The 23,565-nt window shown below is 33.5% G+C and overlaps 3 protein-coding genes across 3 annotated transcripts in view; 2 read left to right on the top strand and 1 right to left on the bottom strand.

Annotated features, from left to right (window-relative positions):
* LOC105173154 (CAAX prenyl protease 1 homolog) overlaps positions 1–4,327 on the bottom strand; it is a 6,765-nt gene extending 2,438 nt beyond the window's left edge. Inside the window, exons 1-10 of the mRNA XM_011094820.2 lie at positions 4,257–4,327; positions 2,879–3,026; positions 2,684–2,768; positions 2,496–2,591; positions 2,240–2,305; positions 1,990–2,088; positions 1,663–1,776; positions 1,419–1,529; positions 1,135–1,197; positions 308–400 (exon numbers count right to left, since the gene is read on the bottom strand). Coding sequence (XP_011093122.1) covers positions 308–400; positions 1,135–1,197; positions 1,419–1,529; positions 1,663–1,776; positions 1,990–2,088; positions 2,240–2,305; positions 2,496–2,591; positions 2,684–2,768; positions 2,879–3,026; positions 4,257–4,287 — 906 coding nt within the window. The 5' untranslated portion in view covers positions 4,288–4,327. The remainder of the gene's footprint in view (positions 1–307; positions 401–1,134; positions 1,198–1,418; positions 1,530–1,662; positions 1,777–1,989; positions 2,089–2,239; positions 2,306–2,495; positions 2,592–2,683; positions 2,769–2,878; positions 3,027–4,256) is intronic.
* LOC105173155 (ferric reduction oxidase 2) lies at positions 8,468–14,488 on the top strand (the record flags this gene model as incomplete). Its single annotated transcript, XM_011094821.2, is given in 7 exon segments — positions 8,468–8,573; positions 9,123–9,314; positions 9,813–10,047; positions 12,518–12,845; positions 12,933–13,176; positions 13,248–13,954; positions 14,145–14,488. Coding segments are annotated over 6 exon segments (1,676 nt in total), but the record flags the coding sequence as incomplete, so codon positions are not given.
* LOC105173156 (ferric reduction oxidase 2-like) lies at positions 15,118–20,938 on the top strand. The gene is made up of 8 exons (XM_011094822.2): positions 15,118–15,591; positions 15,760–15,859; positions 15,969–16,154; positions 16,246–16,480; positions 18,641–18,968; positions 19,187–19,430; positions 19,776–20,464; positions 20,580–20,938. The coding sequence occupies exons 1-8, from the start codon at positions 15,420–15,422 to the stop codon at positions 20,717–20,719; spliced, it is 2,094 nt and encodes a 697-aa protein (XP_011093124.1). The 5' UTR covers positions 15,118–15,419; the 3' UTR covers positions 20,720–20,938.

The following is a 23,565-nucleotide window of genomic DNA, read 5'->3' on the forward strand; positions in this document are numbered from 1 at the left end:
TGGTAAAAAAATAAAGAAAAAAACGGGGGGGGGGGGGGGGACTTGTCCAGCATTTGAATTGCTCACTGATGTCTTAAAAAGAATTGTTTGAACCCATAAAGAAGGGGGTCAATACCACAAACATTTTTGAGATTTTGAAGAGAACCATCACCCAACATTTCTTCCGAATCATATTATTAGTTTATTACCGCATGAAAGACAACCAATGAAATGATCATCAAGGAAAAATCACCAGCATTGGACATTTATCTTGCATGCTCACCCATAATAGCATTAATAAAGACTCCATCTAGAAAAGCTAACATACCTGAACAGCAATGAAAGAGAACATTGTATGATTAAGCTTCCAGTGCCCCAGTTCATGGGCAATTACAGCAACAACTTCTTCATCATTTTTGCACTACAATGAATTTTTAAATAAGTGATTATAAAAAATGAGAACAATTTATAGAAGGTAAACAATGCATGTTTACTAATGCAGAAGGACATTTGCCGCTGGCGCTACAAAAGGGAAAATAGACAGCTGCAATTGCACCAAGCATTTTCTATCATAATGATGAATCAAACACGAAGCAAAAATTTAAGCATTCTACAATCTAGCATCATGAAATAGCGCATGTTCAAGACAAAATTGCATTAACACAAGGACTTTGCAGAAGAGATTATTCATGCATCTTACCAGGCAGAAATATGATAGAAATAATTCATCATCTGCTTCACTATACACTAAAAGGGTTTAGGAACTTGTAATACTGTTCCCAAAAACACATTTTTCATTTTGACAATTAACCGTAGTTACAATCACATACTTGCCAAAAGAACCACAGAGTATGATACAGGTGGTTCTAAATATTATCACACTCTTGCAGACTCAAAACAACGATAGCGGAGATCAAATTCACGCCTTGATATATTAGTCTATACAACATAAACAAGAAAATTACTTTTTGGATGGCTCCAAAAGAACCATCTTCAACATAAAAGGAACGGTTATAGTCAAGATGCCATTTAAACATATAATGGATACTCAAAGCATCAGACAAATTTTCTAGATACTTACCATCAAGGACATAAAGATTAACTGAGACAAAAGAAGGCAGATAGAATTATAACTTTGAAATAAAAACTCTGTACCTGCTGTATCAAAGTGTCATAAAGGACAATCCTTTTGTTGTTAAAGAATCCATACATGTATGCCTGTACAAAGTGTTGGCATGCAATGAGTCCTTGTGAGTGCAGGGGAGCACAAAAAGGAAAAGTCACTCAACAGTATAGCAACACAAACAGCAAGCATCAAAGGATTAAGAAGCACAGGATCTTTCTTGCTTATATCTCAGCTTCACAACCTGGCACTTTTCATCCCAATCTTTTGCTAGCACAAGAAAACAGAAAAGGAATGAAAACAAAAGCATACTCACATTGCTATGGCTCGACCTTGTTGATCCATCAATAACAAACAACTTCTTCAAAGGAAATTTGAGAGATGAAGCGAGAGCCTCAATTTTGGTCCTAAGATCTCCTTCCGGAAGCTACTTGTTCATGGAAAAAATTTAGAAAGGGAAAAGGGTCATACTTGCAACGTAAAATTTTGCTAAGAATACGACCATTATGAAAAGCAGTACCACCACACACAGTATTATGTGGAACCTTTCAACTACTTACGGGAGTGAACTTGTTGAAAAGCGGGGCGATCAGAATTGGATAAATGGTCATCATTACAAGAGATACAATGAGCATAAATGCCCAGAGATATATGGCCAAGTAAGGACCTCCTTTCTGCATTCAAACAATTATCAGTATTCATTTGGTGCAGTTCATTACATGATTAATTTTATTATCGAAAATTCATAGTGTGTGTGAAAAATACACTAAAATGCATAAAGAAAATGTATCAACAAATAAGAAATTATAAATGCAGCAAGAAAATTATAGCTTTCCTTGATTTTTTACCTCCTAACAGTACCCTCTAAATGCTGTAGATAGAAGTACCTGCACTATAATGATGATAGCAGCTACAATAGGTGGACCAATCACTATGGCTAAGACAACTCCTTTGATCATGTCCCTAAAGAATAACCATATTGTTTGCTGCAAAAAGAAAGAGGAGTCATGACTTGGACGTAAGATGAAACGAAGTGAAGTTACAGAGAGGCGACTTATAACTTCCGACAAAATTTAAGAAAATCTAATTGGTATAACATGTGTAAAATGGACCAAGTGATCAAAGTAAACACAATACCTTGTTGAAACCATGGCGAGCCTCAATGACAAAAGTGGAGTACAAAGAAAATGGCAAATCAGTTATCTGCGTATGGGTTTTCAAACAACAGTCAGTGAAAAGCATGAGAATGCAACTTGTTTACAAGGTGGAGCAGGTACAAGATAAAACATGTACTGATAAATAATAGCTAGCAAATAAACTGTTGGCAGTTGTTTTCACTTTTCACTGAGCACTTGCTACTCTTCCAGAAAACTAATGGAATGCATATATGCACCTGTGACCAAAACATAACACCAGCCAAGAATGCAAGAGTGTGTAATATCTCATTTTCTGCATTGAGGCCAGCATACACCAAAAACTCTCCAGACCTCTGCAATTAAAAGAAACCAAAATGTATAGAAGAAAAGTAAGTCAACAGCAACCGTTAAACCAATTAAGAAGGCCTGTTACAGAAGGACTTACCTTCCAAAACCAGGGCAATATCCCAAAGTACAAAATTGCGCAGTCCATAACTATGGTTACAAGTTCGTGCACAAAATGGAAATGGCTGACAGAAATAAGACACCAACAACCAAGATATAACTGTTTCTTGTTAGTTAAAGAGCTGGTGTGCAATGGTCTCAGAAGTCATAATGTAAAAATAGATGACCACCAAACCTTTTGTCAAGGCTATAAGCACGGGATTTTTCAAATTTTTCTTGACTGATTACTCCTACCAAAGGTCTTGGAAGAGTTGGCAACTTAAGAGCAGTGTGCTGCCGCAAATCAAGATATGTCTCAAAAAGGTACACAAGTATCATAAAACCTGAAACATGTAAAAGTCAAATTAGGAACAAAAAGCATAACAGACCAAAAATGTTAGTAATATATTTGCCATAGACAGCTATAATATCACTTGGAAGAAATTTTTATTGAAAAAAAAAAGATCAAAGAGGGAGAACATCCCTAAAATAAAGCACATCAACATCATTATCTTGTAGCAAAACCAACTCAAAGATTCGATTGATGCATAGCTCACAGGTCAGAACAACTTTGAAGCACGACCAGTTCAAACATTTATGTTGCTTAAACAACAGTCTCATATCCAACGGAAGGATGAATTTGCATAAAATAATAGCCATATACAAAATCTGTTTAATGATTGGACACCTTCACCAATCACTAAGCACAATTTTCAATCACGAATGGGTTACTAGGCTTTCCAAACTCAAACCATAAACTATACTCCACTTTCAGAAAAAGAAAAAAATAATAATAAAGTAAAACTGGCAAGATAATGGTAATGTCGTACAAGATATTCCAAGACCCAATAACTATTCCTCATGTGCGATCACCAACAGCCAATAAAACCATTGAAATCTTTTGAAAAGTATGAATCCATGAAAGAGGAAAACCCATTAAATCTGAAAACTGAATTACATTACACATAGAGAAGTCACACACTCATCCAGTTTACAATAAACAACACAGCAAAAAGAATAAAAATAAGAAAATTAATCATATATTTGTATGTCATCATCTGTGTACTGATTTTTAGATGCAAAACGGAGAAAGTAGTACTACGACAGAGATACCAATGACAAACAGCAAGTTTTTAGCACAACATGAATAAATTCCATCTCATTCCCAAACTTAAGAAAACACGCTATACTCCACTTCCAGATCAGAAATTATTCTAAATTTGACTTGCGCGCCAAAGAACGTAAACTTGAAAATATAATAGTTAAATTAACCGAATACAATACATTCAAAAACCCTAATACCCACTCCTCATCCGCTATAAAAAAGAATCCGCAAATAAAACAAATGGAGAAAACTCAAAATATTACGACTCCGCGGAAAAATAAAGTAATCACTAACTGAATCGCATTACGCATACATAGCCATCAACTCATTCAGTTTCCAAGAAACAGAACGAGAAAAAAATTACAAAAACCAAAAGAGAAAAGGTTAACCATACACATATACATCAATAATTAAGACCAATACATGCGTGAAAAACATAAATACGCAGATATACGGGGGAAATGCATACCAACGACTGCCTCCATGTACGGAAACGCCATGACTGAGAGAAGGGAGAGGGGTTTTCTTCTACACAGTGGATTTTTAGAGGGCAAGTGTTTAAATAGAGTATTTATACTTAGGAAATAGATGATTCGGGTCGTTGTCAGCCTGCGTTAATGGGTCGGGTTGAACTCACATTGTTACAAAGTAAAAATATTCACGCCTATTACTTTAAATTTGCATTTGGGAAAAAAATTAAAAAAAAATCCACTGTTGTCTCTTAAAATTTGATATAATTATACGTAAATCTCCTATAATTTAAAAAGTTATATCTCATATCTTTGATGTCTGTTTATATTTAACAAATAGAACCGTTGTTTGTCAAAATTCACCATATTTCTTGATAGTCGCAAAATAGTTGAATAAAAAATTATGTTACATATTAATTGACTTATTACTAACTTATTGCAAATTAAAAAATTATTTTCTAAACAAACTACCATTATATAGATCTATTTGTGAGACAAAAACAAACGTCAAGAGTACTAGATATAGTTTTCCAAATTATAGAGTGCTTATGTGTAGTTAAAAAAAATAATGAATAAGTCTAATACATATAGTATTTCGTTTTTTCTTTTTTTTCTCTATGAAATAAATAATTTTTGTTTTAAAATAAAAAACTTGGCAGTGGGCTGTTCGAAAATAAAATTTATAAAATTTCAAATATTTCAACTCTCGTCTTAAATTATATTGGGATTTTATGAATTCAAAAGAGATGAATTCTCCTACCCTCACGCACGGCACTCTTGGAGACGATAGTGCGCAGAGGACGCTGGTGAGGCCGCTTTAGTAAGCGAGTTCTATCGGGGAGATGATGGAATTTTTTTCTTGACTACTGCTGCAATTGACCGCCGCGAAAACACCCCAGGCGACCTTGGAACCGATGACAATGCGGTCATCCTTGCGGCTAAGGAGCACCATGTTCATGCAGTTCGAATATTGATGAATTTTATTTTTATTATTTTTTAATAAGAAGTCATTTTTGCTGGTATCCGGCCCAGTTTACTAAGCCTTAATTGTTGAGCTAAGTTCTTTTAACTAGGCCTATTGAATATATACACGTACTAGTGGTTGTGTTAGACCTGTTAATGGGTATGGTAAGATTCTACCAGGCACAGACTCACAAAAAATCCAAATAAATTAATTTAAACTCAAATTCTACCAAATTTATTTTTTACCCCACTCAAGACCCATGGGTCTCTAGACTCAACCGAACCTAGTGTTTTGGTCCACTCAGACCCAAACCCGCTTTCTCTATCCTTTTTTTTTGCACTCATACTAATTGAATTAATTTATTTTATTTTTTATTCCTACCCATAATTTATAGAGTGTCCAATTCGATAGTCAAATAGAATCAAATTTTTGATTAACGAAAAATTTCAGTGTATTTAAAATTGAGCCGAACTAATTGGTTCGGTTCGGTTTGATTATAACCAAATATTTTTTCGGTTCCATTTGGTTAATAACCAAATTCTTGAATTTATAATAAAAAAATTGCTAATTAATTGATTTAAAAGTTTTCTTTATTTTATACTTTAAATTTAAAATAAGTAGAAATTAAATTATATTATTATAATATAATATATTTATAAATTATATTATTATCATATAATATAAATTTATAAATATAATTTATATATCTTAATATATTTTACAAAAATATAATATATTATATAAATATATTTTTAATTTTGATGGTCTGGTCGATACGATTAAACAGTCTAACCAAACCGTACCGACTGATTATACCGATTCTTTTTAAATAATCAAAAACCGAATCAAATTTTTGGTTCTGTTTTTCGTACGAACTGAAAATTTGGTTTTTTTGACCGGTTATTAAATTTTTAACACCCCTAATAATTTATCGATAAATTCAGAATTACTGAGATTAATTTATAAATAACTCTTTTTCTATATAATTTTTTAAATACTATATAGATTATAGCGTCTACGAAATAATCTTATGAAAATATTACACGATAAATAAGGTTATGATGTCTTAAGCAATTTTAAATTTGTTCACTTGAAATGAGATCGAGTAATAAATAATAATCCAATTGAATAATGAAGAGAAGTAAATATATTCTTTTGGTCGAAATTGTGTGTATTGGGTATTGATTGTTAGAGGTCTAGAAAAACCCAATTTATATTTTTTTTAAAGGATCTGAATCTGGGTCTTAACGTCAATCTATAAGTGCGGATAGGGTCTTACCCTACCCATTGACACCCTTAGATTGTATACACTCGATTTTTGGGTTAAAATCATAGTTATGCATTTGATCGTAATAAAAAAATATATATATTTGTGAAAATACAGAGTATTAGATAAAATATATTCTTTTTATTATAAAAGTATCATGAAATAAAGTTATAATACAAAGTAATTAAAAAGATTGAAAATGATACAAGTTATATATTGGTAATTATTACTATATGTTTTTAGATGAAGTTACAGTTGTTGGCCTATTGGAATGTAGGATGTGAGAAGATTAAGGGCATTTTTGTAAATTTAGTTATGGACCTCCTTATATTTGATAAATAGTATGGATATTAAGGTCCAAGAAAGAGAAATTACTTACACTTATTTATTCATGAAATGCTAATTTATTTAATTAATTAATTATATAAATAATTGTTTATTTATATAACATCAAGAGTTAATATTTTTTTTATTAATTTTGATCCGTTGTTCATTATATTTGTCTTTTATTATTTAATTAAATAAATATAATTAAAAAAATTTAAATAATACATATATATAAAGTGTGCTTCGATATCACTAATATAACTCTAACACATTATCGTTCTTGAGGAGATGGATAGCACCTGTGGGAAGATTTTTAACATATTTTGGTGTGTTTTGTGGAGAGAGAGAGAGAGAAAAACAAAGATAAATAAGTATGTGTTAGAGATAGTGTGTATGTTTGAATTTGTTTTTTGAGATAATATAAAATAAGTATGGTATGTTTAATGTTGGTTAGTAGGAGACAAAAGTACTATTCATTATCAAATCATGTATCTTTAATATATATTTATATATATGTATGAGTATGTATATAATTTATTTAGTTGTGAGTGAATTAAAATAAATAGTATTTTTTAATCATAACGCTGTTCCAAAACACTCAAAAACTAGTAAAAAACGGGCAAAATAATTCGAGCCAAACATGAACGATCATCTCAAAGATGGCCCAAAATCGAAACCAAACACTTTGGTGGTATTTAAGGCTGCATGTGACGTACAAATTAGTTGCATGAAGCCATGCAACTAATTAAAGAGAATTAGATTTTATCTTCGTAACCATTTGATAAAATTAGGTGTTTTTATTTCGATTAATCGAATCGAATTAAATATAATAAAGAATTATAATTTACTGGCTTAACAGATTTTGTTTCATAATATGATTTTGTTCATATGGGACCAAATGTGCTGTAATTTTTTATCTTATGGAACCAGACGTACTGAGTTTGTAAGCTGTAAGACTAAAAGTATAACATTCTTTATTGTGTGGGTTTAAAAATATAATTTTTCTTTTTATTTAATATACATATATACTATGTATGTAAAATAAAAATAAAATAATAATTTTTTATCCACACATAAGGTGTTGAAATAAAAAAAAAACCAATATTGGAAATAAAAGACCCAAGAATCAATTTTAAACCCAGTTGATTATTGATAACAAGCAAAATAAAGCAAGTTTTGTGAAGGTCTGCTGCGTAATCTGCTGATGTGATGCTCTGTCATTGGTTTTGATGGTGTTTTTCCTTCTTCCCCTTGTGAGGAAAACAGAATGCAGTTAGTGGGAAAGAATATAGCTTAAAATGAACCCCCCCCCCCCCCCCCCAACACCCCCTCTTTCTTTTTATATATATATATATTCTTTCTTCGGTCGATCATTATCTGTTTGTTCTACACACAACTCCAACACAGCTGTTCTTCTTGAATTTCGTGTCCCAGAAAATTTATTTTAAATTATTAAGTTTAATCCCATTAATATTAATTAATTATATCGTATTATATAAATATTATTACATTTATTATATAATTAATAAAAAATTTTGTTATATTATACAATAATTAGACGAGAAATGAATATCGTAATCCGATTTTATTGGATAATAAGAGTATTATTCTTTAGTTGATATTAATCAGGTGGTATATATGTTTGGTTGCAGGTGCAACATATTTGGTGTTCACCTTCCCAGTTGTGTTCATTGCTGCATTGGGCTGTCTCTATCTCCATTTAGGAAATCAATCAAGATTTAATAACCTCACCAAAGGGTAATAATCTCAATTTTCACGTTAATTAGATTATTATAAACATGGTTATTGACCACATATTAGAATAATGGCTTTTAATTGAAAATTTGCACACATTTTTATATAATTTGTTTAAATTTCTATTTCACGACGAAACAACTCCTAAAATCTCCTAAATTATTAGAATTTTCGCCGTCGATCTTTGATGCGGCTTGCTAAATGATCGATGTTCTGTTGCTCGAGCTATCGTTTATTTTAGCTTCGTATGGATTTTACAATTATGTCCTTCAAAGTAGCTCGTCAAGAAGAGGAGCTCTTGGGACTTATAAACCGCTCAAACTCATCGTTTGTAGTCGATGTGGAACGATTACTTATATCATCAGCCCCAAAAACAAGGGGCTTGAGACTAGTACAATACATCCTCTCTCTAGCAACAAACACCTTCTGGGGACAAAATTGTGAAGTTCGTGTAAAGTCAGAGTGGACAATATCTCATACAACGGGACACCAACATTGAGTTTCGAATTATTGAATTGTTATTATTATTAATATTGTTTTTGAGATGGATAGATCAAATGGAGGGCACAGATTGGGGAAATATCAGAGGCCATTGATCATCAAAGGGCTGGGGATAGTTTCTGGGATTGAGCTTGCTTTCTTCCTCATGTTCATAGCCCTTCTCCTCTGGAATTTTGCTGCCTATTTGCAGCTCAGCTTTCCCAAAATTACCCCCAATTCAGCTGCTCAAAGTGGAGAAAAAGTGTAAGAATTTTAAATTTATTTTATATTTGTAATTATTTTTATTTTAAATTAATCAATTAAATGATTTTATATTATTTTTCCAAATTTTTTAACACAAAATATACAGAAATTTTGATTAAACATTATTAATATATTTTAGTAGACCTAGCATTCAATAATACATTAAAATAATTCATATGTAAATTACAACGGAATATTCTAAGTTTTGTCATAATTATAATTGTCTCTCGTTGTTTGAAAAATTACATATACCCTTTATAATAAACTGTTATGAGGAAATATTTATAATTTTTTAAATAACGAGCGAATATTTTTAATTATAAAAAATTTCAAGACAATTCGTTGTAATTTATCATAATTTATATAAAAAAAACCCTTAATTTCAAATAATATTTTTTATATTTTATTTTAAAATTCAAATACAGGCATCCATCCTGCAGACTGCATTTATATAATACAAGGATGAAGACTGAGCTACATAATGGTGGTGGATGGCAGGTGGGAAGCGAAGCTGGACGCGGCGGCGCTCCGCCTGGGACTGGTCGGAAACATAGGACTATCATTCCTGTTCTTCCCGGTGACACGTGGGTCGTCGGTGCTGGGAGTTTTGGGGCTGACGTGGGAGGCCAGTGTGAAGTACCACATATGGGTGGGCCATATTGTGATGACTCTTTTTACTGCCCATGGCCTTTGCTATCTCATCTATTGGTCTGTCACTCATCAATTCTCACAGGTATTTTTTTTTCTCTTTTAAAAATATTAGTAATTGTGGTACGTGATTTCTATATACATATAATAAATTAATATTTATATTTTAAAATATATTATAAATAAAAATAAAGTCTATAAACCACTTTAAAATATTATTGACCCAATAAAAAAATTAATCTAGTGGTGTTAAAATAATCTGAAGTCACTTTTTTAAAAAGCAAAAAAAAAAAGAAAATTAAAATTACTTTTAAGCTTATCCAATTAGGGGTACAATTGTTATACTTAGAAATTAGTGCGGGTGTGGTGTTAGACGCCGTTGTTTATAGTGTAGAGAGCATATATATATATATATGTTGTATTTTAATATAAATTATCCACCATGGTACGTAATATTTGTGCGCATATAATAAGGAAAATATTTTAAAAATAAAAATTAATATATGATTAAAGCGGAGCAATATATGAACATGGTATGAGAGTACAGGACAAATATGATAGTATATTAAAGGTTAAAAGATAACGTGAAATATCATTTAAAATAAATAAATAATTATGTGGGTACTTATAAGGGTACAATTCATAGTTTAATATTTGGTGATGTGGTGTCATAAACCGTTAATTATTAGTAAAAAGTGGTCCTTTTTTTTATATATATTACTATATTTTAAAAAATAAAATTTAATATTTTCATAAAACTTAAGAAAAAATTGTTGATTATTATTTTTGTTGTTGCTGAACTCTCCGCTGTTGATACTGGTTATCTATAGTGATAATTTTATACATAGTTTTTTTTCTTTTTTTTATCTCTAATTATTGATCCGCAAAATTTATAAAATATTTTCCATTATTAAAATTATCAAAAAATATTATTGTGGTAAAATAAATAAAGAAGTTTATTACTTAACACAATACTAAGTCACTTTTTGTCTATAACATTGCAATTAAATAAAATGAATATGATGTAAGGAAATTCCACCACATTTGAAAAAGGAAAATAAATGTAATTATCTACAAGTCAATAGACCATGTTTCTCGCCAATTGTTGTAATCCAATAGTTAAGTTCCAACGATATACATACGATAATGGGTTCAAATTTGTCAAGGTATTTGATGGGATTAAATTGACGTCTTGATATGTGTGTTAATTCCTACATCGTCATGTCTTAGTTCTTGACGATCGATAATCCAGTGTAGGGAGGCCGACGTGAATGACAATCAAGGAATCCTTCTTGTCGGGATTGTAGGGTGTCATTCTGTTTTTATAAATAAATAAATAAAAAAGACAAAAAAACCCATTTGGTAATTGTATTATTATTATTTTTAGGTAATAGTATTTGAGGAAAACGTAAGTAGCAGAAAGTAATGCGATTATAGTAATAATTTGTTATTTCAGTTTTGGTTTTTGTCCATGCATAATGTTACGTGTACGTTTGGAAAAAGATAAAAGCGTTAAGGGAAGCGAACACGATTACATCACTTTTAACGGTGCTCCTCCCTTTTCTGTTGTTGACACGTCTTTTGCCTTATAGTCAAGTAGTGGCGTCCCAAAAGGAGAAAACGTGTTTGGTGATTGTCGACTATGGCTACACTGCTGCAGACTGACTTCACTTTTCTTGATAAATTTGAGTGGGTGTCAGAATTTCAAAAATATTGTAATTATATTGGTCTAAATTCTGATGTGGAGTGGACCATTACACCACTTACAAATTTTTTTAAATAATTTGAATAGATTATTATATTATAGGATGTTGGAATATTTCAAAGATAAACGTTGAATTAAAATTCATATTTACTCTTTGATTTACTTATTATAAATTTATTGACTATAATAATTCATCTTAGGGTAAATATATACGAAACTTTCATTCAATTTTTATGCTCATGTTTGATTAATGAATGAACCTATTTGTTGGACGAAAACAAACATCAATAATATTGTTTTTTATTTTACATTTACGGTATAAATAATATTTCATTTAGAAAAATAACTAATTGGTGTGTTTGGTAGAATGGTGAGACAACCTATTCCTTCATGCAAGGTCACGTTTTCGAATTGTTAAATCGATAGAATTCGTAAACTTGAGGGACTAAGTTTGACGAGGGGGAAACATGCTGGGATCAAAACTGGATAAGTGGCATAGTTGAGGGACCAAAATGATATTTACCCTATATATATACACGAAGTGAGATTAATATTATTACATTTTTCTTCTTATAGGTATAAAATTATTACATGGGAATGTTGACTACGGGGTAGAATTAAAAGTTCATGTAATTTTTTTGCTAAAGTCAATATTTTTTGTCCAAACCATGACGAAATGGGTCAAGTGTAAACAATAAATTTTCGAAAGGAGTGTAAGTGTAATTTTAAAACTTCTTTTAAGGAAACTATAATTTCGCATTTTAAGGAGGGGTTTGAGTGATGATTTCATAAGTAAAGATAAAATTTTAGCAACAAGATTCATTTTATTCCTTGGTTGCTACAAACTCAGATGCTGGAATGGGACAACACAGGCATCTCCAATGTAGCAGGAGAGATATCTCTGGCAGCAGGACTGCTCCTCTGGGCTACAACTTTCCCAAGAATAAGGAGAAACATGTTTGAGCTCTTCTTCTACACTCACCACTTATACATTCTATTTGTCTTCTTCTTTGTGCTCCATGTTGGCATTAGCTACACTTGCATTATGCTCCCTGGCTTCTTCCTCTTCATGATAGACCGGTACCTCCGATTCTTGCAATCCAGACGACGCGTTCGTCTGATATCTGCCAGGGTTCTGCCCTGTGAAACCGTTGAGCTCAACGTCTCCAAGTGCAAAGGTATAGCATCTATAATGCATGTTCAATGTGTCGTTTCGTACAGACGTTTCCTGAGGTTGATTTGTGTTTTGGTTTATGGTTTGGTAGGTTTGAGGTATGCTCCAACCAGTATCATGTTCATGAATGTGCCTAGCATTTCTAAGTTGCAGTGGCATCCTTTTACCATTAGTTCCAGCAGTAATTTGGAGTCTGATACGCTAAGTGTGATCATCAAAGGGGAAGGAAGTTGGTCCAAGGAGCTCTACCGGCTGCTTGCTTCGCCTTCTCCTGTCGATCGCCTTCACGTCTCCATTGAAGGCCCTTATGGACCTGCTTCCACCGATTTTCTAAGGTATGCAATAAAAAGACGATGTAATATATCTTCTGTTCGACTGCTTAAACTTTTAGAGAATGTCTCTACAGGCATGACTTGTTGGTGTTGGTGAGTGGAGGTAGTGGTGTAACACCATTTATCTCCATTATCCGCGAGCTTATTTACACGAGGAAGACGCTAAAATGCAAGACCCCGGAAGTTGTCCTGATCAGCGCATTCAAGAACTCCACCGACTTGACCATGCTAGACCTCATCCTCCCCATATCTGGCCCCCCATCAGAGTTATCAGACTTGGGGTTAAAAATCGAGGCCTATGTAACAAGAGAGAAACAACCCACAATGCAAGAAAAGAAGACCATCAGGACCGTATCGTTCAAACCTAATCCATCCGATGCACCGTTAACTCCAATTTTAGGCCGAAACAGCTGGCTTTGGCTCGGTGCTATCATGTCTTCATCTTTCATCATCTACCTCATTCTCATCGGCGTCTTGACACGATTTTACATATACCCCATCGACCGTAACACCAATACGGTATACTCGTCGTCCTCAAGAGCAGTGCTGCACATCTTATTCCTGTGCATCGGCATACTGATCACAGCAACATCAGCTTTTCTTTGGAACAAGAGTAAAAATGCAAATGAAAACATACAGATTTAGAACATGGAGGGGACAACTCCTGTAGCATCGCCAAACTCATGCTATTATAATGCAGACAGAGAACTGGAGAGCTTCCCTCGACAGTCACTTTGGCAATCTATAGGCGTGCATTATGGCGAAAGGCCAGACCTCAAAAGTAAGTAACCCATGTGAGAACCGTGGATCATAAATACGATATAGGCCTCGTTGCTGACGTGGAATGATTTACGTTCTGTTTTTCCTGCTCAGTATCCATATAAGAAGACAACTACAGATTATGGTTAACATAAGATTTGTCACATGTGAATGTTGGTTAAACATCCTTACAAATGTACGTTTTCTCGTAGGATTTCTGTCCGAACGCAAGGAATCGAGCATTGGAGTGCTTGTCTGCGGGCCGAAGAAATTGAGGCACGAAGTTGCAAGCATATGTTCATCTGGTTTAGCAGCAAATGTGCATTTTGAATCCATCAGCTTCAGTTGGTGATGTCTTAGAAGATGTATATGGACTCAATGGTCTGAATCTTTGAGTTCTGAAATGCTTTTTTGGTGTCTTTCCTTTTGTTTTGTGCTGTTTGGTTGAGCTTTTTGTCTACTACTGTAAATGGGATGACAATTCTCTTCCTCTGTAGGAATCAGACATGAAATATCACTCATTTTGTTAATTTTTACATGCTCTGGAAATAAATTCTTTCAATGTTCAGTCGCTCGAGTTAACTTGATATGACAGAAGAATCATACAGAATACAACCGAATATAAACTATAGGGATAATCTGGACTATTCTCATGAAGTTTTTAGTGCAATTACACGTAGTTGTCTTGTGGTTTGAAAAATTATGTCTAGTACCCTAATGTTTGTTTCTATCTAACAAATAAGTCCTTCTGCTAGTTAAAATTCACCAAATTTACTAAAAATGGATGAAACTTCATATTTATGAAGATGTATAAGGGTAGTTTGGCCATTCAAATGATTTGTTTGACCTGCAATATATCAATAATAAATTGATAAACGTCGATTTTCATTCAATTTTGTTTTTTTATTAATATCAACAAGTTCAGTGAATTTTGACAAATGGAGAGATTTATTCAATAGGACAAAAGCAAATTTTAGGAATATTATATGAAAATTTTCAAACCACAAGTAATTTACGTGTAATTACACTAAACATCACTAGGAAGACGATGTAATTATCCCTAAACAATATAAACTACAGCGCTCGGTAACTGTAAAAATTACCAGAAAAGCCCCTATAATATAGTATATCAATCAATTCGGACCAAACTCAATTTGGGTAAGAATTTCCCAAAAAGTCAGTAGCCAATAAGTGAAACTTGATAAGAACTCCCAAAAACACCAGAAACAAAAGCAGTCAGCATACCAAACTGAAGATTTTGGCTCATTGAAGCAGGCCTTGTTGCCACACACACACACACACCCTTGTATTCTTCCCTTCACAAGAAATCATGTAATTTCATAATTGGACAATCCAACAATATATATACAACCCTTTTCCCCACTTTGATTAATTCACTCACACTTCCTTCCACCAAAACAGCCTTCTGCTTCCCCTCAAACTCAAACTAGCAGAAGCAGCAGAGAAAGACATCAAGAACATCAACGATGGCTTCCCCTGCAATAATCACCGCTGTAAGAAGAGCAATTTTGCTTCTTGCCCTGCTGGTTTTTCTTGGTAATATCATGATGTGGATCATGATGCCAACTGACACATATTACAATGACTGGTTGCTCCATATCCTGGCTCATACAAACTCAACTTTCTTTGGTATACAAGGTGAGGTTTAAGATTTTTCTCTTAAAGTCTGCTAGTAGCCCATGTTTGTATGATTCCATTTCTGCATGAAAACCTCCTCTTGTAATTTGCACCAAGACATATCCAACAATGTTCCTACAAGAGTCTTACAATCTCCCAACCGATATCCTAACAGTCTGTACCTTACAGGTCCAATAATGCTGGATTTCACATTTCCCATTCTGCTCATTGCTGTTCTGGGATGTATATATCTTCATTTGGGGAAGAGAAAATCTAGCATCACAGAAAGGTAATTAAGCAGTATTTGGCTCTCACAGTCTATTTTCAATCAAACCATCTTCATTTTGTTCTTTGGCTTCACTTGTAATAATACTATATGGATGCATGTTTGATGGCAGCAAAAGGGACACAAAACTGAGGTTCTTGAAACGGCCGATGATCGTTAGGGGGCTCGGAATTGTTACCGTGACAGAGCTAGCACTGTTCACCATGTTCATTGCTCTGTGTGTTTGGTATTCTGCAGATTATGTGCGGCATTGGTTCAAGCAAGTTCCTGTGCTCTCAACCACAAGAGGTGAAAAAGAGTAAGAATCTCAAGTAAAAGATTGATGTCTTAACGCACACATATTTCACATTGAGTTCTCTTCTTCTTGCTTTGTTTTTGTTTGTGGGCAGGTGGGAAAGCAAGCTGGATAGAGTGGGTTTAGTGGCAGGGATAGCAGGGAACTTGTGCTTAACATTTCTCTTCTATCCAGTGAGTAGAGGATCATCCATTCTGCCTATGTTGGGGCTAACATCTGAGGGCAGCATCAAGTACCACATTTGGCTTGGAAATATAGCCATGGCCCTCTTTACTGCTCATGGCTTTCTTTACTTTGTCTATTGGGGCTTCACTAATAGATTATCAGAGGTAAATCAACTTCTTCCCTTTTCTTTCAAGGAAATATTAATTTTGCACTAGTTGAAAAAAGAAGCCTCAATGTTTACATTATTGCCGGAAAATTGCATTTTTGTTATGATTTTCTCATATTACATCTCATAAATTGAAAATTTTCTCAATTTTAGTCTTCAGGTACATTTTCCACCCAATCATTAACAATGCCGTTGACATTTTCGTTGATTATTAGACGAAAAATACACGTGAGGACTAACATTGAGAAAATTTTCAACTTATAAGACGTATGTGAGAAAATTATAACAAATGAAACTAAATTGATAAATACGCCAAAAATACAATTTTCCTTCAAAAAAGTGATATTTGAGCTCAATTTCATCTCAACTTTTAAATGCACAATTCTTTTGTGGGCAAAGTCATATTGATCCTTACTATGAATGCAAAATTACCTTCCCTTCCAATTTATTTAACCTACCAAACAATTCTTGACTCGGAAAAAAGACAAGTTAAGCACACTAACAAATCCAAATGAATGGCTGACTATCACTTTTCTTCTATTAAGTTATCATCTAAAAAAATCTAACTTAGTTTTTTTTCTGCCTCTATTTACTTAATTGAGGAGGTGGTGAAATGGTATACAAAATTTTTGAGATGAGCCCACCACGAGGATTTTATACTTTACATTTGTCTTCTCCCCATGTTGTGTAGTTTGGTCCTAAAAAGTGCAAAACCCCTTTTTGTCATTTATATTAGAGCCCTTTTACTATAGTGGGTGTGGGATTCCACAAATTGGGACCATCCAAAATATGGTCATGAATCAATTGTAATAATACATAGGGAATAGGATGATGAAACTCACTTTCTATGAACCATAATTCTTTGGGGCTCTTATACGTCAATGTCTGATTGGGACTCGATTCTATTTTTAGATATTGAATTGAGAACTTGGACGTAATAATTTAAAAAAATAAAACGAGTCGAGCTCGAACTCATTGCTCACGAATCGAGCTCACAAGCTCAAGTTCATTGCTCATATATTTTTTTTGAAGTTTTTATTTTTTTAGTAAGAATATATTATTATTAATATATAATATTAAATACTAATGATAAAAAGTGTTAAAAACGTGTGTTACAATATTTTAATCTGATGCTATGAATATATGACTTCATAATATTTTTGTTATATATCTAAAATATTAGTATAATAGTAACATAATTAGTAAAAATATAATAGAAAATATACATCAAATTATCTAAATACTTACACTTAATTTTGTATTATATATTTACACCAAATTAAAAAATATTAATAAATTCTTAAAAGAATCCAATAATACCTATTGGATGCAATTCTAAAAACATATTTGCCAAAATAATATTTTTTACTAAATAAATAAACATAAGCTATTTTCTGAAAGTAAAATTAAAGTGAATGGTCATGAAAAATACATTTTTAAAAGTATTATGATGGCAATTTAAATTTTATATCTTTCAATTTCAAAAAAAAATTTTAAACCAAGTAGTGATTGATCTCATTTGATATATATATATATATATATATAAGTACGTATATATATAATGCAATACCAATAAAAATAAGTAATATATTCATAAATAAATATAAAACATCATAAGTTCATTGTTTGGACTTGTAAATTTATAAAAATACAAGAGATACAAATTGATATTAAAATATAAAAATAAGATTTATATGCATTATATTAAATAATTATTTACAAAATAAAATTATCAAAAACTAAATTATTGATTAAACTTAGTTTTAGATAAATATTTGATAATATAAATAAAAAATAATATATTTTATTATTATCTAAAATTAAAATATGAGATTTTGATTAAATATAATTATAATATATGATGAATTCTGAATACAAAATTTGATATACTATTGACTATATAGTTAAACATATAAAAACTTAAAAATTAAAAAATAGAGAAAAGTTCGCAAACCAGCTCACGAGCTTTTGAACACAAATACTTGGGTTTGAGCTTGGCTCGTGAAGGAGCTCGAGCTTGCTCAAGTCGAGCACTTGTCGAGTCACGAACGGTTCGACTCATCTTACACTCCTAAAAAGAAATGTTTATGTATATTCTACAAATATTGGTTTTATTTTATTGTTTTTCCACCTAAATTATACGTATGAATTAATGCAGATGCTGAAATGGGATGATCACTACGTATCAAATGTAGCTGGGGAGATATCTTTGGTATGTGGAATGGCGATGTGGGTGACAACTTACCCTACCATAAGAAGGAAAATGTTTGAGCTCTTTCTCTACACTCACTACCTCTACATTCTCTTCATCATTTTCTTCATATTGCATACTGGCATTGGCTTTGCCTGCATCATGCTCCCTGGTCTTTATCTCTTTGTCATCGATCGATACTTGAGGTTCTTACAGTCGAGACAGAAAGTCCGATTACTTTCAGCTCGTGTCCTCCCATGCCAGACTATCGAGCTCAATTTCTCCAAGAGTCGAGGTAAAGTCACAACAACAAATTTGATACGCGATGCGTTGACTGATCATGTAATCTTACAGTCTTTGATCATTTCAATTGTCCATCTCACTGACATGTACAACCTTAGATGATCTCATGATCAACCACACCCATAGCACCAGAAATCACTTGAAAAATGCACATACATACCTAGAAAAGAAGAATGTCATTAACTCAAACTTGCAAACTCATTCTGGCAGGTCTGAGTTACAAACCAACAAGTACCATCTTTATAAATGTGCCCAGCATTTCCAAGCTGCAGTGGCATCCTTTCACTATAACTTCAAACAGTAACTTAGAACCAGAGACACTTAGTGTCATTATCAAATGTGAGGGCAGTTGGACTAGGAAGCTGTACGACGTGATCTCATCCCCATCCCCCATCGATCATCTTCAGGTATCAGTGGAAGGACCATATGGACCTGCCACAACAAATTTTCTCAGGTTTGTAAAGGCTTTGTAACAGTATTCACATATATATGAATCTGTATATATGTACTTATGCATAAAGATGAGAATGGGTGGATATTGGTGTGGGTTTTGCCAGAACTCAGGTCGAGGTCCTCAAATCAAAACTCAGGACCTAATCTAAGATCCATTTGTAGTTCAAAAATCACCATAGTATTGGAGCTAGTCCAGTTTGACCTAAATCCATAGTCATAAATGTTACTCATGCATGTTCCTATAACATAGCATGCTTTTGTATATAGAAGCTACCTACATGTGTAAATGAGATAGGAATACTATAATTATTGTTATTGTTGGCACCTAAAATTTGATGTGCTGCAGGCATGATATGCTGGTGATGATTAGTGGTGGGAGTGGCATCACCCCTTTCATTTCTATCATAAGAGAGCTTATCTTTATCAGGTCAACCCTAAAATGCAAGACTCCAAAGATCAAACTCATAAGTGTATTCAAGAACTTTTCAAATCTTTCCATATTAGACCTCATCCTCCCAACTTCGAGCTATTCCTCAAATTCTGGCAACTTGGACTTACAAATTGAGGCCTATGTGACAAGAGAAAAAGGGAATCTAAAAGGCAAGTTCGAACCCTCTCGGACCATATGTTTCAAGCCAAATGCATCTGATGAACCTATATCTCCGGCATTAGGCCCCAACAGTTGGCTCTGGCTTGGTGCAATAATCTCATCATCTTTCACCATCTTCCTAGTTCTCTTAGGACTTTTCACTCAGTATATTGTTTACCCTATCGATCAAAACACCAATAAGCTGTATTCCTACACCAAGAAGGCTTCAGTAAACATGTTGATCATATGCTTCTCCATAGTGATAGCAGCTAGTGGCGCGTTTCTGTGGAACAAGAAGCAGAGTGCCAAAGAAGCTAAGCAACTTCAACATGCGGAGGAATCAACAACCATAAAATCATCAGAGGATATAGAATTGGAAAGCCTTCCTCTAGAATCAGTTACTAAATCTATCAATGTGCACTATGGTCATAGGCCAAACCTCAAAAGTAAGTACGAGCCCAGATTGAAGCCAATTTTGTTCAATTTTTAAGAACTTAGGTCTAGAAGTAGTCTTTTTGGATTTGTCATATGAAAAAAATTGATGCGGGTTTCAATTTGTAGGAATCCTTATGGAGATCAAAGAATCAAATGTTGGAGCCCTTGTTGGCGGTCCCAAAGAGATGAGGGAGGATGTTGCAGCCATATGCTCAAGTGGGCAGGCAGAAAATCTCCATTTTGAATCCATCAGCTTCACTTGGTGATGTGCTCTTGCGGAAAAATGGATAAGTGAAAATGCAGACCAACTAGTAGCATACTACATGATGCACTTGGATGTTCTCGTGTATCTTGCACTTGGAAGAATGGCTATATAATACTCAAGCAATTATTGGATCTGATTACCAGAGTGTTACCATTGTGTTCGTGGTTCATGTTTTCAATAAAGAACTAATACAGTAAATACTATGCAATCTTTTGTTTAATTTTTGGATTTGTGGTTACGAGGGATATGTTCAAACTTAGCATACTGGCAACAACCTGTCCTGGAAGTTACTCCAAAAGTGATCAAAATGTTTGCATATTATCAAGTGACTTAATACTCACAACGGCAGCAATGAGCTTCGTCTCTGTGCTCCGAACCGCCTGCAAATTCTCCCCATCTCTATTAATGGAATCCATGTCTCTCTTACAAATCCCCAATCCCACTATATGCTGTCAACCTTTTTTTTTTCTTTTTAAAGAAAGGAAACTAAACTGAAGTTTTCACCAAATTTCACGCAAAAGGCAAAAACTCGACAACTTAATCAATAAATAAGAATGATAAAATGAATACATACCTGAGAGGAAGACCGCAGCTCGAGGCGAGCAATCAGCTTTACGACTTTCAAATAGACGATCTTCTGTACCGAGGTGAACAATTTAGTAGTTCCAGGTGGATCCTGCAACCATCCATATGCCACATACATCTTCGGTGCATAATCTACGTGATCGGCCTCGATCACGTTTGGTCACGATCAACGATCTTCCTACGTCACCAATTCGAATCTGTTATCTGAAAATAAAACAAAAAGCTAGTCGGGTTCGTCTCGACGACGATACTCCGATGCTTAAGTGACACTTGGGTCGAAGGAAAAATGCTGCGATCTAAGTAAGAGCGGAATGTGTGTGTAATGCGTACCTTTGGAACAGGTGTCACCCTCATGCTCACCCATGCAATGACTAAGTTGTTTCTCTAATGGACACCTGTCCGAGCAGCTTTATGGGTCGGATCCGGGTCCGCTTGGCCCGATAGAGACGTAAGCAAGCCACAATGTGCCACATGTGACCTAACAAGCTTGACATGCGATCTCATAAATATTCTTTTGTTCTTCGATCAGCGACCTATCATGCGACCAACTGGTAAAACTTTGCATAATCTCCTCTTTCTCATGATATCCCCATCACTACGTGTTTGTGTTAGGAGAGAGAGAGGGAGAGGGAGAAAGAGTTTGACAATGTTGAAGTGTGTTTAGTTAAAAAATGAAGGAAGCAAAAGAGAAGCTATTGTAGAGAAAAAACTCTATTTTTGTAGGAAGAAATACAAAAGATGTATATAGGAATAACTTCCTCTAACAAACTAACAAATATTGTTACAGAAAAGACAAAATGGTTAAAATAAATATGTTCTGTATCTAATAAAACTGTAACAGAATTGTTAGCGACCTCGCGACGTGCGACCTTGCGATGAGTGGAAGGTACAGTGACCTCAAGACCAACGACTTGATGTTGGACTGACTGTGAGTGGTTGGTGAAGTAACGACCTAACGATATGCGAGCTCTGGACGATGAGAGGTCGAACTCTCAACAACTAACTACTGACTGCAAAGCTGGCATGTAGGAGAGAATACATAGGGAGGCTGGAAGCAAGGGCTCTGCAACGACTGAGGTAGGAGTAAATACTCAGAAAGGCTGAAAGGAAGAGTTCGACAACCACTTGCATAATTATTGTTTGGATTAAATGCAATTTTGGTCCTCTAATTATAGCCAAATTTCGTTTTAGTCCTTTCACTTGTTGGGGTTTGGATTTGGTCCTCTATGTATTTTAATTGATCAATTTTGGGACTTTTTTCGCCGGAAAAATATTCAATCCGCCGGAAAAGGTGGCCGTGAACTTCAAATCCTTGAATCTCCGTACCACGTTGATGAAAATAGCTAGGACTTGTCTCGTTAGACTACAAGGAAGAGGCGAGTCAAACTGTGGTGGTCCGCGATTGCCGTTCGTACAGACCGCGGAGAATTGACGCGAAGAGGCTCCGACGGTGAAGATGAAAGCCTAGTCTTTATGGTGATCGAAACCTAAAATTGATTGAGGGGTTTTGTTCATCTTGAGTTGGGAGTCGAACAATATATGTGGCTCTCGATAATTTTGAGTGACGGTGGCAGATTTTTATAAAGAAGGTGGCGGTGAAACTAGGGCGAAAATGGATTGATTTTCCGACGAATTGGATATTTTTCCAGCAAAAAAAAGTCCCAAAAATTGAGCAATTAAAATATATAGAGGACCAAATCCAAACCCTAATAAGTTAAAGGAGTAAAATGGAATTTGGCTATAGCTAGAGGACCAAAATTGCATTTAATACTTGAAATTGAAAATACATTTCTATCTTCTTAGCATCATCATTTCTCATTAATAATAAAGATAAAATTAATAATCAGTCAAAAATAATAAAATAAATTAACTCTAAATGTGAGCGGATAGAAAAATACTAGTTTAATTAATTATTAAAAAGGATAGTTATATGTGGAAGAAAAAAAGTATATATAAGGCATTTTAAGCAATTCATAATTTTACCAATTATATTAGTTAGGGTAAATTACAATCAAGTTTAACATAATTATAAATATCTCTTTATTATTTAAAAAATTATTAATATCTTTTAATTTTAATAATCATCTAACAACTAGTCGAGTTCGGTAATTTTCATAAGGTTTTCATCTATTTTCTATAGTAAAATGACCAAAATATCTTTATAAACTATGAACTATAATTTTATTTATTTATTAAAAAATTTTATAGACTAAATGGATAGTTTTTTTTTTTTTATATAATTCTTGAAAATTTCCATCCACC

This window comes from Sesamum indicum, linkage group LG11 (genome assembly GCF_000512975.1).
Source record: "Sesamum indicum cultivar Zhongzhi No. 13 linkage group LG11, S_indicum_v1.0, whole genome shotgun sequence".
NCBI classification, from domain to species: domain Eukaryota; kingdom Viridiplantae; phylum Streptophyta; class Magnoliopsida; order Lamiales; family Pedaliaceae; genus Sesamum; species Sesamum indicum.